The sequence below is a fragment of the Electrophorus electricus genome, chromosome 12 (assembly GCF_041902795.1).
Source record: "Electrophorus electricus isolate QZ-2024a chromosome 12, ASM4190279v1, whole genome shotgun sequence".
Classification (NCBI taxonomy): domain Eukaryota; kingdom Metazoa; phylum Chordata; class Actinopteri; order Gymnotiformes; family Gymnotidae; genus Electrophorus; species Electrophorus electricus.
This window is the reverse complement of record NC_137508.1, coordinates 5,093,352-5,111,862: the sequence shown is the minus strand read 5'-3', so window position 1 is coordinate 5,111,862 and position 18,511 is coordinate 5,093,352. Positions and strand designations below refer to the sequence as shown.

Sequence of the window (18,511 nt, the reverse complement as noted above, 5' to 3'; positions counted from 1 at the left end):
TTAATTTGACGACTGGCTAACGAAAACAGTTTATGCTTGAATGATATTATTTGATGACAGCTTCACAAAACCCGCTGACGCACAAAGTGGGACAGGCGCGATTCGGGAATAAATCGATTGGGCATGCCTCCAAAGCTTTTTTTCGTAAACTGAAATGATACTCTTCAGTATACACTGACTAACGCATGACAAGGTAAAATGCATTACGTTTCTCTGTCGGTTGCTATGTTAGCTATATAACTCAGTTCGTTGGTCAGTTTACATTATTATCTTAGCACACTAGCTATCTGCTAGCCACCAAGAGCCCAGACGGGTCGTTCGTGTCCACCTTGTTCAGGTTAGCTATCTTAGCTATTGTCCTAGCTTAGTAGCTAGTAAGCTACACTATCTAACGACCAAGCCTTTTTTATATTGTTTGTTCTTAGATTTGATATTGGTAGCTATATCCACGACCCTAGTTACCTGACAAGCAATGGCGCTTGACAATGGTAAGATAGCTAGCTAGTTAATCTCGGTTAATTTGCAAATCAAATAACCATAGCTAGCGGGCTGGTTCTCCAAAACGAGGAAGTTGACAGTGTAGCTAACCTTTCTAGCTAGCCAACTCTAGATATCTTACATTACTAACGTCCCCCAGTCGGCTAAGTCTTAGCAGGGCTAAGTGTCGAGAATTCGGTTTACCATATTTGTCAAAGACCTTAGCAAGCAAGCATACTAGCTAGCTATAAGGAATTCCGTGACAAAAATGGCAATGGGAGCAACCATTGCACCGTTTACCTTATAGAATCTACATATTGGGATAGTTGAAATTACATCGCGCATTATTATTAGTGTTGTCAAATAAATGTGTTTAACTGTCTCTATCCTTATCGAGCAGACATGACAGATTGCGTTTATTTTGTACTTTGAACTGACTGCACGTATTGCATGTTTGAAGAGACTTCCAAACTGTCTTTGTGAAAGCCTAGTTTTGCATTAATCTCAAAAGTGTATACCCCTCAAACACCTGCAGATTATTAACCCGGGGATGTCTTTTTTTACAAAATGACAATTCCAGGTTATATAGGTTTATATAGAAATGTAAACGGTATAGGGTTTCTGAGGCCTTTAATGAGTAGCTAATTTTGCTGACTTGTATTTCAGCAGGAGAGTGCTGGGCGAGCGATGACGATGGCACACGTTGGGGCAGTGGTTGCTGTCATCACTAGTGTGATGGCCCTTATGCTTCACTCCTCTATACACAAAATTGAAGAAGGTCATTTAGCAGTTTATTACAGGTTGGTGTTAAAATGCTTGTCTTTATTTTTATGTATGTTTGGTTTGATTTGATTTGAGAGATTAAGTAATTTGTAAATTATCATTTTTCCAGAGGTGGAGCTTTGTTGACCACTCCAAATGGGCCAGGCTATCACATCATGCTGCCATTCATCACCAACTACAGATCAGTGCAAGTAAGACCTAATTCTGTTAAATGTATATTATTTGAATGAGTGTGAATGTTATTTGCTGTTATTGCTTTTCCATTTATCTTAGATGTTTGAGTATTAAAAGAGGTTCTTCTTCACAGATATTGAAATTATTCTCTCTATGCTTTATTTCATTAAAGTGCATTTGACAGTATATATAGCAGTGCTATTCATATCTGAACCTCAAATTCAAATCTGGTCCTGGATTTTGTAATCCTTAGTAGTTAGTAGTGGTTACACTTGACACCTAGATAAAGGGAGGGTGGAAAATCAGAATGACCTGAACATTGAACTGTGATTTTGAATGCCTCTTTCTATAGAGTGAAGGTCTCCTCCTTCATTGCATTTTTGAAATGGTTTATTTCAAGAGAGATTACAGATTTAATTAATTTGTAGTATTACTCTTAGTTTCACTAGTTTATTCCCATTTTTTTGTAATTAATGTTACCTTTATTACAGACAACACTGCAAACAGATGAAATAAAAAATGTACCTTGTGGAACAAGGTAAGTCTTTAAACAGCTAAGCTATTAATGAATATTTGCACTGAGTAATACAGGGGACTGTTCTGGAAAATATTGTGATTTTTGCTGTTTGTATGTTTGTCTACAGTGGTGGTGTCATGATCTATTTTGATAGAATTGAGGTCGTCAATATGCTGGTGCCATTAGCAGGTTAGGAAAACGTAGCACAGATGTAATTAAATGGGTACAGTCAGTTTAAAACCTTACCTTGATGTTGACATGTGCCTTTTCAGTGGTGGATATTGTGCGAAACTACACTGCAGATTATGACAAGACCCTAATATTCAACAAAATCCACCATGAATTGAACCAGTTCTGCAGTGTTCACACTCTACAAGAGGTCTATATTGAGTTGTTTGGTAAGTCACAGTTATGTCAAACAGTTTATCTTGAAGAGTACTTGCTGGCTAAATGTTTACAGGGAACAATATTTAATAATTTGGGGTGTATCATGGGCAAACTATGCACCTTAAGTTCATTGCACTTTTATTTCTGCTGAACTTTAAATGAGCTTTTGCTTTTGGTCTGTAATCGGTTATTTCTCAGATATAATTGATGAGAATCTCAAGACTGCTCTGCAGAAAGATCTGAATTCCATGGCCCCTGGTCTCACTATTCAGGTGAGTTTTTGCCAGTTTTGTTTTTAGAGTGCTGTGGTGTGGAGTGTAGTGGGTTTTCTTTGGTGGTGGTGGTGGTGGGGGGGTCCTGAAGAGTAGATTTGTGTGTTCCTAAATCAATGTTGGTGGGGATTAGTGAAGAACATCTGGTAAACCCAGTATGAAGATGAATTTATTACTGTTATTTACTTTGGGTCTGATTCAAGGCTAATTTAAATTTGACAAAAGATTTCAGTTGACTCAAATGGTATGTAGTCCTACAAAATTATCAAAATCTTGTCAAACCTTGTTAGACTTAATTTTAACAAATAAACCATACCGTATAATAATAACTTAATTTAGTCTCTGGTATACCAGATCACAATTTTATGTTAGTGGATAGACACAATATAGAAGTAAAGACAGATTGAAAGAGACAACATTTTTCATATATTTTAAATACAGACAATTTGAGAATGAAATAAGACTCAAATTCAAATGGACTTATAATAAGCATAATGTAAAACAGTCTATCTTGGTTCGGTGACACAATATGGAAGTAATGATGAAAAGAAATGTGACTTTAAAACAGGTCTGGTTGGGCAGTCTTGATTTGCATACGGCTTTTGACACTGTAAATCATCAAATATTTTTTCAAAGTTAGCTCAGTAATAACTTTCCATGGTTGCACAAAAATGGATAAAATCCAGTGATTGTAGTTTAACACTGAATGTCAGAACAGTCACTGTGTATTTTATCAATAAACAAAAACACGGATTATCCTGAAACTTTGGTTAATTGATTTAAGTGTTTAAAAAATGATGGAGTTTATATATTTAGGTATTGATCTCTATCCTAATCTTAGGTTTTAAAAAACACATAAAGATGACCATACAATAAATATGAAGCCCAGTTTTAGATAACACTATATTAGAATTTCACTCAGTGGAAGCATCTAGGGCATTTTTACAATTTCAATCTCATTTTTATCTCATTTCTTTTATTGTATATCCTATTGGTCTCAGTCAAGTAAGGTGACTTTACCACTGCTGTCAAATACTCTCTGAATATGATATGAGGAATTCTGATCACCAAATTATGTATTCAATTGTTCATCTGGTTTTTAAGATTGTTCATAATAATTCATAATGCTGAAGAGCTTTGTTCAGCTTTGCAATGAGAGTCTGCAAGGTCTGTCTAAACGGCGCAGTCTAGTATTCCTGTAAGAGCTACCATTTTCTCTCCCTTTCTCCCATGAAACAAAAAATAGATTTTTTTTTATAATGCATCATGTTGGCATTAATGTAATAATCCTCTGTTATCTGTGCTCTTAGTCAGATTGTGCATATTGTATATATGATTGTCTAAATGAGGGCCTAGTATTGGGCTGATTGGCACAGATTGTCAGGGGTTGTAGTTGGTTATGTATTTTAATTGATGTCATGTGTTTTGTTGTATTTTATATTTGTAATTTCTTGTTGTGTTTATTATGGTGTAATTTCTTGTTTATTATGGTTTTAGTATTAGTCATGGCATGGGATTGCAGATGGAAATTATCTTATTAGCTAACTCGGGTCCAAAGCTTCTCTTTTCTTGTGAGATGAATGAATTGCACATGGTTTGTGACAAAATAAACTAAAACAAATAAGTTAAAGTAAATTTAATCAGCAAGCTTACTAACATACACTTTACTACTATGCTTTGTAGTTCCATTTTTTTGTTTGTACAGAAACATTACTGATAATTCCTGAGTGAGGGAACAGTGATCCCCAAGAGAGCATTTGAGCAGTAACCAGTTTTTGTGTATTTTCAACATTTCAGACAAATCAAGAAATTATAAAGCTTTTTGTGTATATATATTTTTTTCTGTCAAAGCATTTTAGTTCTTGCAAAAAGAATTTAAAAAATCCTTCTGTTCTGGTTTGGCCATATATGCCAGGAGTGGAGTCAGAACCAAAGAGTCAAAATGTCTTGACTGACAGAGTTTTCATATACTGAAGATGAGATGAGACTGAAGGTAGCGGAACATCATGGAAAAACATGAAGCAGGATGTCTTTTTTTTTTTTTTTTTTTTTTTTTTTTTTTTTTTTTTTGCCTGCATAGATATTTGGAATTGTTTGTATGTCTGGAATTTGCAGGCTGTCCGTGTCACCAAGCCTAAAATCCCTGAGGCAATCAGGAGGAACTTTGAAATGATGTAAGTATTTTTGTCTTTCTAGAATTTGTATTGGACACTAGCTGTTGCTCTGTGTAACTACATTTACATAGATTTTATAATGTAAAAATAATTTTAATTCTTAAAAATAAATTTTTCCTTTCGCAGAGCAAGGTACAATTAGGAATGGTGTAAGAAAATGAAACCTATTGTACTGAAGGCCTTCAAATGATAGCACTACAGTGTCTTTTGAGGCTGTGTAAAACTCATATGACTCTATATTTAAAACTGTGGTGTAAAACAAATGCCTCTTTGCCTACTGCAGGGAAGCAGAAAAGACCAGGCTGCTCATCACAGCTCAGACCCAGAAAGTTGTAGAGAAGGAGGCGGAGACTGAGAGGAAGAAGGCGATCATTGGTGGGGGAAATATGTTCATCATTCTCTACATTTTAAGATTAAGGTTATGCACTGTGTTTATTCCTCTTGTGTCTTCATCTCAGAGGCCCAGAAGGTGGCTCAAGTAGCTGAGATCCAGTTTAAGCAGAAAATAATGGAAAAGGAAACGGAGAAGAGGATTTCTGAAATAGAAGGTTTAATTGACATGGCTTCAAATATACGATACCCTTTTTTCAGTCAAACAAATCAGTTATTCATGTGCTTTATTGTCATTAACAGATGCTGCTTTCATGGCAAGAGAAAAAGCCAAAGCGGATGCTGAATTTTACACAGCAGCAAAGTCTGCTGAAGCAAACAGGGTAAAATGCCATTTTTCATAATTGCATGAAAGATGTTGAGGTGCTACAAAGGATTCGGTGGCCATTTAAGCATGTGGTCATGAATACATGTAAACAACATCTTGCATATTCTCCCTATTTTACTTTAAGTTATGACAAAGTAAGTCAGGCATACTACAAAACTGGCTTTTATTGAAGTGAATATCCTTGCTTTCTTTCTTTTTTAGCTAAAGCTGACACCAGAGTATCTGGAGCTCATGAAATATCAGTCCATAGCATCCAACAGCAAGATCTACTTTGGTCAGGACATCCCCAACATGTTTGTAGACAACAGTGCCTCCCCTTCAACAAAGAGGGCTGACTCATCTGAGCAGCTGGAATTCTCAATCACAGACAAGCCCAGAAAAGCATCCGGTTCCAGAGTACACCCAGAAGGCCACTGAAGGGCCCATGCCTCCTCCACTTGTTTGTTTGTCTGTCTGTCTGTCTCTGTCTGTGTGGGGTTGGCCTGGGAATGCTTGTGCACCATGCTGCATTGATGCTTTCCTGTCATGCTGCAGAGGGTGGTGGGTGCTTTGTGCAGTGAGTTTAAAGACACTGAACATGAGAGGCTGTGCTTTACTGTCCATTGCCTGTGTTCTGAAGAGAAAATGTCACGGATGTCTTAAGATGAGGCTGAGATTTACAAACGTTTGTAATGAATTTATGGCTGTTGCTGTTATTTACAGGACAAGATAAAGTGTTCTTAGCTGTATCCCATAAAGTGTCCCATGGCTCACGTAGCATGCGTTTATGTTTTCCACTTTTGCTGACTTTTTCTTTTTTTTCTGATTTGGGTCATTTGCAGATTGGTAGGTATGTGACAGCTTGTAGATGATATTGAGATTTTGTGTTTTGCGTAACTGGAATTATAAGGCTTCACATTGAGACAGGTTAATGGATTGTGCAGCTATGGGAGATTTGTTATCACCAAAGTTGGCTAATCTCCATTTTGTAATATCGAATTGAGGTCTGAGTAATGCCCCACTTAACTTGCAGTGCCATCTTGCATGTTGTAGTTAGACGTGATATTAAGTACAAGCCACAAAGTAACGCACTATGAACAAGCTGATGTTCACAAATTATTTTTCTGTTTCAAAAATACATACACAGTCCACATATCATTCATTCAGTATTGAGTCTGAGAATCAAACCTGTTCCATTTATGCTGTTTTTACTTGTTATATGAAAGCGGAGAATCCACAGATTAGGTGTAGTTAATAAGTAGGGCAGTAGTTGGTTTTGTCCTTCTGAAAGTTGAATAGTCAGTAATAGTTGAGTTGTTTGTTGTTCATGGTAGGGTTATTGGGCTTCATTTAGTAAGCAGTTTCATTTGATTAGGTAGGTCACGGCATAGGCTATAGTACCCACAAATGCAGCTTTCTGCCATGAATTAGACCTGGTATGTCCTGGCTAACTTAGTTTTTGGGCTTAAACACGCAGTCTGCTTTCACAGATTAACCTGGTTTGCTGAATGATCATCGTAGATCAAGAATGTAAAAAGGGAATTTAATCTAAAGGGCTGGTTAAACAAAAAAAAAAAACTAACAAAGGCAATTATCACATGAAGGGCTACAGAATTAACATGAACTAAGATTACGTCTGCAAAAATACTGGAAAGCTGTTAAAATGTCATTTATAGCATTTAATTAAATTATCATACATGTTAACATGAGAGGGCAAATACTTTTTTTGTTTTTTTGGGGTGGGGCTAGCTAATGATCTAGCTAATTAGCTAACTAGCTAATGATCCTTCTGATCACAATGTTGCCACTAGGGGGAGTATGCCCTTTAGTTATCTAGACACTATGGAATAAAATGCTGATTGAGCCTCTACTACCAAAAAAGCCCACTGTTTTGAAGGGTTAGGTTCTCTTTGACATGCTTCAGACTGCAAACAAGGACTTTGCTAAGTACAAGGTTGGTGTGTCTACAGGTGCTAACTCTCAGGAAAGAGATACAGAGTGAGTTTCTTAAAAGTATTGCAGCCTTCTTCATCTTAACAGCTTGAGTATTCAAGCAGTTCTCTCTTACAATTAGTATAACACTGTGCTTTTTGGAAATTCAGTCCTCTGTTAACTTGAAAGATTGCTCTTAGGTGATTCATCAAGACTGATGACATTCAGATTTTTGTTTTTGTTTTTCCACATTTTTGCTGCATTAAATTTGTCAGTGAGCTTGATCAAAGGCATGAATGTTCATCCAGTCAACGCAATCCCATCTACTATAATTGTTTGCCTGTTGTGTGGCTTTCTTCTGTGCTATATGTTAACTTTTCCCCTTTGAGTTTTACAGTACCTTTTCCTAATATTGGGACACGGATGGAATATGAAACCGATATTAACATTAAACAGCAAACAAAAAGTCATCAGAAGATTTTTAAAAGGTTAATTTCAAACAAGTACAAAAAAAAGTGCAAAATTCAACAGTACAAAAATCAATTAAATGGGCTTTTGAATCTGTGCTTATGATTTGCAGGAGTGAATAAACCAGAATGGGTGAAATTGAGCTCTGAATGTTACTTTTATACTTATGCATAATTTGAACTCTGATTTTCGGACATTTATATGCAAAATTTGTAATGTTTTGACAGTTCAATTATGTAAAATAAAACTTATTTTGATACCACTAATAATGGGTGTGTTTTGGGGGGGGGGGGGGGGTTGTAGGGTGGTGCTAGGGGGTAGATAAAGGTCATGGTTGTAAACAGTTCTACTTTTAATGTTCTCAATGAGTCTCTTTGTATGATGAATATGTTTTAACAAATTCATGGTCAGGTTTTATCCATTTGGCCTGTTTGATTTTATTCTCCAATTTCAACCCCAGGAGATCAGTAACAGTTGGGCTGAATAACAGTGGAGGAATTTGTTAAAAAGTATATAAATTAGTGACTTTAATAATTAATGCATTATCATTTAAAGACTTGAGTCAATTGCTAATGCGTGTTCTGGTTATTTGTGTTTATAGCAGTTAATAAGAAAAGGAAAACTTGTCTGTTTTATGTTGTAAGCAACTGTGGCACCAAGTGGACTTCTGAGAAAGGGCACTTCAAATTCCTTTGATAACTGTTGACAGCAGCTCAGGGCTGTTGTTTTCACCAGTGGAACAGTGTAAAAGGAACGGAAAAAGACCTCAAAAATTGGTGGATTGGATTAGGGTCAGTTTCAGATGAAATTATGGTTTAAAAAAACTCACTTTTGACAACATGCAAAAACTGCATACTGTTATGACCCATGTTTTTATATTTGCTTTGGAAATGATCTCTGAATGCTTTAGACAGAGGTAAAGACAGGAAATGTCACAGATTCCTATCCCAGTATAATGAATAAAACTTTGACTTGGGTATAGCATCTAACTAGCTAATGGTTAAGAAGGACAAAGGAAGCAAATGGTCAGTCAAGATAGTGGCCAAAAAGGAGTATAACTTCTACTGACCTTTACAGAAGCACAAGTGGCCTGTCTTCAGGCATACACTTCTTTTAAATATCCACATTTCATTTTTAGTTTGCATCCCTGTACCTACCCTCAGTAAATATTTTCCGTTTGGGTGACAGTGTTTTCACTATTTCTGACTTCTTACTTTAGAAGTAAAGCAGGATTACATTTAAACAATGATCAGGGAGTCAAGCCTACTTCACTACCTATATGTTGTCATATTTTGGATTTTTTTTTTTTTCATCATAAATGACTAATCAATAAAACTGAATTAGTCAAAGCATTGAGTCAACAAAGCTTCTTCTTAAGACACGTGTGCTGTTGACTTTACTGCTTCCTGGATATGCCAAAACATTTCCTTCCTTACTATTCATTCACTCATAGGGAACCTGCAGGAAGCAGTTCCACCCAGAGAGAGAAATAAAAAAATCAGGACATGTATAAAATGTATACTGTAGTAAGGCCTATTAATGATCTTTGATATTAATTATAAGAAAAATTAATAAGATGTGAGTTGTCTGTGTAATAGTATTACTGAAGATCTTACTAATAAGATTCTAGGACATGAGAACAGACTTCCTACTTCTTTGAGTATACAGTATTAATGACTCCCTAGTGACAATACAGGATGCATTGCTCACTAACTTTTACTAGGTTCAGGGTTCTGGGCCAGTTTTCTTTCCATGAGTCTAGATCTAATATATGTACACTGTTAAAGCACAGGCACATAGGATTTTCAGATTAGAGTTTAATTTAATTCTTGTTATAAACCCTGCCAAAATTACCCTAGTAAAAAAAGCCTGTTTTTGTGTCTAAATGGAAAAGGGTGCATATTATGCCTATTTTGTCAACACTAATAGCATACACAAGAAAGAAAATTCCTAGATAATTCCTACATGACCTGTGGCTTCAAAATACCCCCTCAGCAATATTCTATATATGCACTGTTGTATACTCTCTTGTGTCAAGCAGTGTTCATCTTGTGTGAAGCAACCAAGTTGTTTCAGTCAGAACTAATGTCACTTTTTCTTCTCCTCCTGATAACTACAAAGACTGTGGTACCACTCCTTACACTGTCTACTACCACGTTAGGATACGTGATGACCAGTTGTTGCTATGGTTTCTGGGATATCCCGTGATCAAATTAAATTGCTGGCTGAGGACAGAACAATTGCAATTTGTGTTCAGTATGACCCATTGCCCCGCTCCCATCCCCCGGAGCGCCAGTGAAGCAGGGGGTCATGAGGAGAATGCACTCTGTAAGGACATGATATATGCTCTTCCTGCCTTCCATCAGCCAGTCTGCACTAGAAGAGTATAGCAGTCCAATCCAAGGGGATTTCTGAACAACATACCCCATGGCAAGGAAAAAAATGCTGTTGTACATGATGTGGCAAATATTAGCCACATCTTAAAAGCACTCTCTTGACTAGAGTATATATAGACAAATATCTGCATATGTGAGTTTCTGTTACAGTAAATGCATTTCTGATGTTTTGAAAATGACTTATTTTGAACTAAATATGAAGGCTTTCTGCAAAGTATTCCTCATTATAAACATGCTTTGTACAAAGTTTGTTTTTACATTCCATTTGGTCACGATTGTTTGGTCTGTGTTCAGCCCTGAGGTGAGCGAGGGAGAGCCACATTCCCCTCTAGTAGCTTTTCGCTGACACACTCACTTAGTCATACTTTCTGTGTTTGGGGAGAGGGAGTGTTTGCACTCCTCTCAGGGCTTTCAGTCGTTATCTGTGGCACAGGGATCTTTTCTTCTGATAACAGCTTTTGAGGACTGTTAGTTAAGCTGAGGCCTGTGGCGTAATCTTTTACTCTTTTTAAATTGTAAGCTTTTCCCCTGCATGTCATCAGTTTTAGAGGCCATCCCACTGACTACTCATGACCACCCATTTGTTGAAAGTAATGTCCACAATGAATTCAATACAGTGGATTCTATACTGCTGAGGATTGTAGTGTAAACATATTTTAAGTAGCATATAAATGGAATGCACATATTTGCCAGTGACAGTAGTCAAAAGTATGTCAGTTATTATTATCTAAAAAAAACAACAAAAACCTCTGATTCTTGAGTCAGTTCCTTTTACATCAGTCCTATGTCTGGATAAGGAAAGTGTGTATATATATATATATATATATATATATATATATATATATATCTTTAGGGACTGGAGAGGATGTTTCTTTAAGATGAATGTGTCATTTCATGAATTTGCATTTGGGACTGTATAGTGATGAGGAATGCAATACACAATAGCAGTTATTAAGTAAGAGATATGTTTATTAAATGCTTAACAGCATCATTCATCTTTACTTTTAGTTTGCAGGAGTGGTCAGCCCTTTTAATCTAAGCAGTATAACATAGCCAGAAAGCATTGATGAAGGTTTGAATGGTGACTGAGGGATTTCTACTGTTAGACCTACTGTTAGACAGAGCACATACACAAATGCATACACCTCCACACTACCGTTTAACTCTCTCTTTTTTCTGTGCCTTGGTAATGCATGGTATAGTGGGAAACCTTAAACACACTCCTTAAAATGATGTTTATTTATCTTATTCGCAGTGCTGTGCCAAAGTCTGAGGCCACTGTTAGATTGGATATTTTAGCAATGGTATAATGACCATATATAATTTTTTTTCTCTTTATTAAGATATAAAGAAAATACAGGAAATATATACACTAAATTAAAACCCCCCCCACAATTTTCAGAACAAATTGGCTTCTACAGGTAAAAGTTAGTAGTGTGACCTCCCTTGGTACTAAGCACATCTTGAACTCTTTTGGGGAGTAATCTTCTGGTATATTATACCAGGCTTCTTTTAGCACTTCCCAGAGTTCTTCTTTAGACTTAGGCTGTCTTTTCCTGCTATTGCTGAAATGTAAGAGGACATCATAGTAAATACTTAGTAGCCTACAGAAGCTGTTTTTATTATTTATTTCTGTTTTTTAATACTGCATACAAATTTCCTGTATTTTCTGGTTGTATTCTAATAAAGAGACTGAGAAATAGTTATATATGGTCATTACCTTTGCTAAAACAACCAATCTAATGGTGGCCTAAGACTTGTACAGTACTGTATACTTTTTAATGTTTCTAATGTTTCTCTCTCTCCTCAGAGTCACACAGAGAATATTAGACAAAAGAAAGTTAGAGACAGCATAGTCTGACTCACCCTTTTTTCACCACTGAAAAGAAACAGATGGCTAACAAAAAGGATCAAGAATCATGATCTCACACACAACTGAAAATGGCAGATTTAATTTTTTAATTTTCTCCTTATTTTAATTCTACTATTATATCAGCGTAATTTGAGGAAACTGGGCCACAAGATGATTCTCATTCCAAGCCTTTACTTAACAGATCACTGGCTTGCCATGATGTTCTCCTCAGCCTTCCAGATAAGTAATGAATAATTCTGACACCATACCATGTAATATATGTAATACCATGCATTGCATAATCTAGATTCATCAGTAAATTGTAAAAATTCCTTAATTATAACAAATAATTATGATTGTTTTGATTTATGGTATACATTTAGACAATAAAACATTCAGAACACATATTTGACTCATCAGAAAAAAATGGGTTTATAGACCAAAAGATTTATTATAACAGGACCCTCCTCTTAGTTACATGCTACATGGCGTTATACTTATATGCTAAAAATACAACTACCCTGAGCATTTGTAGTGAAGTCCTGTTTCCTAAGATAGTGTTTGCTCACTTCTCAGAGCTACAGAGGATCTGATGCATGCTTGAGGTCGTGAGTCAGCAGGCTGTACTGGTGTGAACCAACCAGGCCCCAGTCCCATGCTCCCCTGCTTCATGCTCCTGCATTTGAGTCATCCACGCTGCCCGCTTCTTTGCTTGCTATAGCTCAGCTAAAAACACTTTATATTTGAGTTATCAGTTAGGACGGAAGTGTGTATTGTGTAATTTGCTTATTTCTTCTCTGGAATTTATTTCTGTTACATTTGGATGACCAATATCTGACATCTACTTCATTTAAACAAACAACCTACTCGTATTCTTTGCACAGAGAAAACCACAGCTAGAATGGTTGAACCAACCCATGAATTTAAAAAGGTACAGTGGCATTATGGCTAGTGTCTAATAAAAATACGCTAGATCTAGGTCTGAAATGTGAGTCCATGATAAACAGTACAATTAACTGAGAAGTAGTGGCACTTTTAATGTACTTCACCATACACTAGATCAGTGGAAAAACTCTCTGGGTTCTGGAGCTGGAGTCCTCAGCTTTTTCTGAACCAAATTAGAGACCACATCTGCATCCAGTTAAACTGTGTTAAAAAGAATGGCAATTTCCACCGTGCAAAGCCATCCTCAGTTACAGACTTGACAGTGTTGAAAAGAATAGGCAATACAGGTTATAATTTTTAAAAGCTAAAGATTAAAAATGCTGTGATTCAAAGCACTTTAGATTGCCATCTTGTATAAAAAGTGCTACACAAAAATGTACCTTGTCTTAAAGTTCTAGTCAATAACTACATGTTCACACAGGCATTTTATGAAATATGCCTGTAACAAAATGGTCACTGTGACATTGCCTGCACAGAAGGAGCAAGAGGCGAATGAAGTTCTGGAGTGTCTATTCTCCATAACAAGCTTAGACTCAAGCTAATGAAAACAAAAAGTGCTAAATAGCAAGCAGTAAGACTCAAGGTGACAGGCACAAAAGCAGCATCGCTTGTCATGCTGTAGGTTCAGCAAGGCAGGTACCCATGGGCTTCAGTAGTGAGGAGAACAAAGAGGGTGCAGTAGGAAACAGGTGTGTGTGATGATCAATATGTGGGTGACTGAGACCATAGCAGGTGTTGTGTGTGAGTTTGTGTGTGAGTGAGTGGGTGTGTCCCTCCTGCTGGGTGCTTGACACACCTTGACAATCACTATGTTTAATGAAATTCATGTAAAATATTTTTATAATATTTCTGTAATTACAGGCCCAAGTTATAGTTCAGAAACACATGTGAAATTCCATTCATTCATTGACAGTGATTTTAATAAAATATGATGTACTAAAATATTTCAATTTGGTGCTAAGCATTATTACATATCAAGTAAAATATCTGAGAATACAATAAAGTAGTACAATAAAGTTGACAATTTATGAGCAACAGTTCTTTTTTTTTATAGAAAACTACAAATTCTCATTATAAGAAAACTCTAACAATCTGAATTCTAAGAACAAACCAGGTACAGTGTGGTTATGCTTGTGCATCAAAACCAAGTTACAGTCAAAATTAATGTGAAAGAAAATGCATCACTAAATTAAGATTAAACTGCCATAGTCGATGGTAAATATTTAAATATTAGATAATTGAAATAAGGTTATAAAAGGCGTTTTTATTCCTCAGCCATTGTATGTTTTCATGCTGAGTTCACAATGTTGTGTTCCTGAATCCTCCTGAATACCTTAAACAATGTTGGTGCGTGCCTTGTACCGCTCCAAGTGCTTCATCAGGTCCTCTATGCGCAAGTCCTTCAGGTGGACCAGATGCTCCAGCCTGTTCACCTTTATCTGTAATATCTACAGACAGAACAATGAAATAAGGATCAGGACTGGTGTGTATGGACTTTTTACATCTGCCCCCATCGTAGATTATTTGGTTAAAAAATAAGACAAATCTAAAAATTCCTTAGAAATTGTCACTTCAGAAAAAAGCTCAAAGTCATTTCAGGATGACACTAACATTGTTTACGACATTATAGCTGCTACTATAAAAGGACAGTTATTCAGTGTAAAAGTAAGTTGCAGCCTGTGCCATTTTGTTATGAGGACAGTGCAATTTCCTCTTTACAGACAAGTTTCCTCTTATATCACAGAGGTTTAACATCACTTGCCATACGTCACCCTGTGTGTTTCCAAGAAGATTACTTAAGCACTGACCTCAAAGCATTTAGTCATCACTCAGTATTTGAAAATATCCATATTTTCCAAGAACATACCAAAAAGACTCTTCAAGCAACTTTAAAATTCCATGACTGAAAAGAAGCTGATAATGAAATGTATATAGATGCTGCACTTATGCACATTAACAAGCATTTTAGCACTTCACCTTTACAGTCTCCTGCAAAGCCAACAAATCTTGTTCCTTCTCCTCTAAAAGCAAGCGGAAGGCCGGATCCACATTTGGACCTGGTACCAAGAGAGCGCTGAAAATTTTAAAACATCTTGTCAATACATAGTTTGCTTTTATAACATTCAAAATTCCAACTGTCTACTCTTTAAATCTAATCTTTTATAGTACCTGGATTTCTGTGTGTTTTTTACATGGGCTGCAGTCTTCAGTGAATTCTCAATGATAACCTGGTGGTTTTCTACAAGATTCACAAAGTATATTTGGGATTAGAATGAAGAAAACACCACAAATTCATGCTTTTAAACAAGCTTCAATTAATGAAAACATATAAGCAATCCAAAATAAATAATGAAATAAAACAAAACAAGACTTGAGTAAACTTAAAATCAGCAAAGAATCTGTCAATATTTACCTTTTTGCTTAATCAAAATTGTCTAATTTAGATTAAAAATATAAGTTACTGCAATTCACTGTTAGTGTACCTCCTAACAAAGAGTGCTCTCTTTCTCTTTCTCTAGGCACTGAAAAATACCCTACCAATATACTGCAAAATGGTTTACCTACATTTGAACTCACATAGCCTTTGTGATCCCACAGTAATAATGATGTTTTTGCTTTGTGCTAGCAACAGCATTAAGCCATGTGCAGAGTCTGTCAAAAGTGATAAAGGCCATCTGGTTAAAAGAGCTGATATGAAGAGTTCTTTTCTTAAAAGAAAAGAATGAGTTGACCTGGGTTGACCTCACTGAGGAGAAGTGACCTCAGTTAAGGCCAGATGAAGATGAGGTACAAGAAACTGAGGGCTGAGAAACTTGATTAATTTCAAGAAATGGAGAAAGCCCAGAAAAGTCTATAGTGCTGCTGGCATATCTCCACAAATTCCCCGTTTGTTTGTAATGGATTCTAATATGCTTAGTGTCCCCCATAAATCTGTGAGGATAAACCACTGTAACTATTGTACTAGTTTCAGAAATAAAGACTACCCACAATGCTGATGTCAGACCTACACCAAATTATGCAAAAAAAGATGCATATTTTACTCAAAGAAAAAAAAATAAAGAGGAAAAACATAAACTACATAAATCAATTCAAAACAATCAGCAAAAAAAATTGTACATGCCCAAGGCTTACACCTTTTTTCTTAAAAAACTATTCGTGTTTGCCTCAAAAACACAAGAAACAATATGAACTCAATGGCACACAGTGCTGTTGCTTTGGTCAAAGTGCAACAAAGTAATGTGACAGTGAGGTCATTTTGACCACAGGAACCATCAGCATTTTATTTCTCTAACAATTCTGATTTATTACAGCCTGCTGCTCTTCAGTGGAACAGAGGGAATGTGCAAGCAGAAGAAATGCAAGATCAAGAATATTTACCGCACTGCGGTGGACTTGGATGACTGTTATGAATTTACCACATAAAGTTCAACACACTACACAGACTTAAAATCAGACCTACCTGTGTGTGATTTGTCATTTATGGTGCTGTAGTATTCTAAAACCTACAATAAATTGAGATTGGAAAATGATAGATTATTTATCTATTTACTCATGTCAAATATGTCACAGAGACATATACTGTTGCAGAAACTAACCTCTATGCCATTTGAAACTCCTCCTTTTCGCTTGTCCTCTAATCTCTCTCTGAGTGCCCACAGCACTGGCTCAATGATGCCTGGGGAGCTTAGCACTATCTTCTTCACTGTGTCTTCTGGTACATGGAAATTTAGTTTGGAGAAAACCTTCCTGAAATTACAACACAATTAAATTTCAGTGTTCAAATTTCATTACTCGCATATAATGACCATAGCAGCAAACAGTTGCTTTTATTGGGTCAATAGACCACTGAAAGAAAAAAAAAAGTTTTGTAAGGAAAATGAATAGTCTGAATGAATAACTGGAAATGCATTGACTTAGAACAGGCATAAGGTCCAATCCTAATGACCATTCTCACTAATTTTCTTGGGTCCCATATTCAAATTAGTGAATAGGTACTGCCTTCTGCGTGGCAGACAAATACACTTTCTTGCCTGTTCAGAGTGATCCAGTTACTCAGCTTCTGCTGAGTGGAGTGTGCAGATGTGTAGTTATGTAGCTCCACCAACTTGGGAAAGAAGTGCTTCACAACTTCAGCAGTCATAACTAAAGATATAAAATGCATCATAATGCAGATTTTCATCACCTGATGGCTGTTTTGGTAGTAATCTTCTTTCAAGTTAACTGTAATCTTTTTTAGTCAAAACACAGAGGTAAAAACTGATTTTCCTTCTCCTGCGTATAAGACAATATGACAGGAATGCCAATCAAAAACGGACATACCAGTGTTAAATGAGATGTTAAACTCCCTTTTATCTTCAGGGCAGTTAGTCTTCTTTGAATGCAGCTACACATATTTAAAACTAATTGTAGCCAAACTGGATTGTTTTCAGCCACACATTCACAACAGGTGTAGTGGCCTTTATTTGAACTGAAGGTGCCGTTTAAAACTGACTGTAGTTACCAGATGTTTCCAGAAAGAAGCCACATCATACCTGTATCATGTTTAATGTTCACTTATTCCTGTTAGTGACTCTTTATTATCACCTTTTCTCCTTACACCATTTAATTCTTTAAAATATGTTGTCACACTTTTGGACACTTCTAACACATGTTTGGCTGTTGCTATGTCTGGCACACCTAGAATTTGGGCAAATATGCATCCATTGTCTTTCTTCTTTCTAATTTCTTAGGTGCCGTATGGAATGAATGTTATGATTTAAACTTTACTTTTTCAAATATAAACCGTTTCTTCCTACAAATTCAGAAGCACTTTGCTTGCACAGCTGATGAAGGACCCATGTCTGAAATGTCCTGTTTCTCTGGAAATCTTGTGTACACCAGAACCCAATTGAATTAATATTATGACTTAAACATCTACTTTTCAAATATGAACTGGCTCCTACTACTAATAGCTAATTCAGAAGCACTTTGCTTGCACAACTGATGAAGGACATCTGTCCGAATCGTTCTGCTGTTTTTTAGCCCAGAATTCATCTCGTTAGCACCTCGATAGCTAGTTAGACAGCGCAACCGTATAGTTATTGCAACTGTATGGTAAATAACCTAGCTAGCCAAGATAGCAACTCTCTAGCTGTCTAAGCTAAATATCTAACGCTACCTAGCTATCTAGATAGATGAGTTACCTCCGTCACTGAAGTCACGTGTTATATTTCTTTTAGGTCTAGAGAGCTTTATTTTGTCAATCCAAGCGTAGAGGTCTTGCAGCGCTTCTTCGTTTAAGTCGTTATTCATAATGAGAAGCACTTTTCCAACATTAAAAGGTGAGGCATATAGCTACCTAGCTGGCTAGCTGTGATTATAGTCCTACGCTTCGGTTTTGCACGCGTCGGGTTCTTTGTATCGTTTCTAGGCAACCGGAATACGGCACGTGACAATA

The 18,511-nt window shown here is 36.4% G+C and overlaps 2 protein-coding genes across 6 annotated transcripts; one reads left to right on the top strand and one right to left on the bottom strand.

Annotated features, from left to right (window-relative positions):
* The first annotated feature begins 34 nt into the window (after window positions 1-34).
* Window positions 35-8,150, top strand: erlin1 (ER lipid raft associated 1). Of its 3 annotated transcripts, none has more exons than XM_027017638.3 (12): window positions 35-193; window positions 1,144-1,277; window positions 1,370-1,451; window positions 1,926-1,972; window positions 2,079-2,140; window positions 2,224-2,349; window positions 2,537-2,610; window positions 4,726-4,784; window positions 5,068-5,159; window positions 5,243-5,332; window positions 5,418-5,497; window positions 5,704-8,150. In XM_027017638.3, the coding sequence occupies exons 2-12, from the start codon at window positions 1,165-1,167 to the stop codon at window positions 5,917-5,919; spliced, it is 1,041 nt and encodes a 346-aa protein (XP_026873439.1). In that variant the 5' UTR covers window positions 35-193; window positions 1,144-1,164; the 3' UTR covers window positions 5,920-8,150. The 3 variants fall into 3 exon arrangements, with proteins under 3 accessions (XP_026873439.1, XP_081581135.1, XP_026873440.1); XM_027017639.3 differs by having other exon boundaries at window positions 48-193; window positions 1,147-1,277; XM_081725009.1 differs by lacking the exons at window positions 4,726-4,784; window positions 5,068-5,159; window positions 5,243-5,332; window positions 5,418-5,497; window positions 5,704-8,150 and adding an exon at window positions 4,526-4,675.
* A 5,822-nt stretch (window positions 8,151-13,972) lies between these two features.
* Window positions 13,973-18,469, bottom strand: spef1 (sperm flagellar and cilia associated 1). 3 transcript variants are annotated; one of them, XM_081725180.1, is made up of 8 exons: window positions 18,258-18,365; window positions 17,395-17,458; window positions 17,106-17,217; window positions 16,671-16,821; window positions 16,535-16,577; window positions 15,244-15,313; window positions 15,052-15,148; window positions 13,973-14,522 (listed from the first exon to the last, which is right to left on the bottom strand). In XM_081725180.1, exons 3-8 carry the CDS (start codon window positions 17,213-17,215, stop codon window positions 14,409-14,411), a joined length of 585 nt encoding a protein of 194 aa, XP_081581306.1. In that variant the 5' UTR covers window positions 17,216-17,217; window positions 17,395-17,458; window positions 18,258-18,365; the 3' UTR covers window positions 13,973-14,408. The 3 variants fall into 3 exon arrangements, with proteins under 3 accessions (XP_081581306.1, XP_026873379.1, XP_026873380.1); XM_027017578.3 differs by lacking the exon at window positions 17,395-17,458 and having other exon boundaries at window positions 18,258-18,469; XM_027017579.3 differs by having other exon boundaries at window positions 17,395-18,399.
* Between the last annotated feature and the right edge of the window lie 42 nt (window positions 18,470-18,511).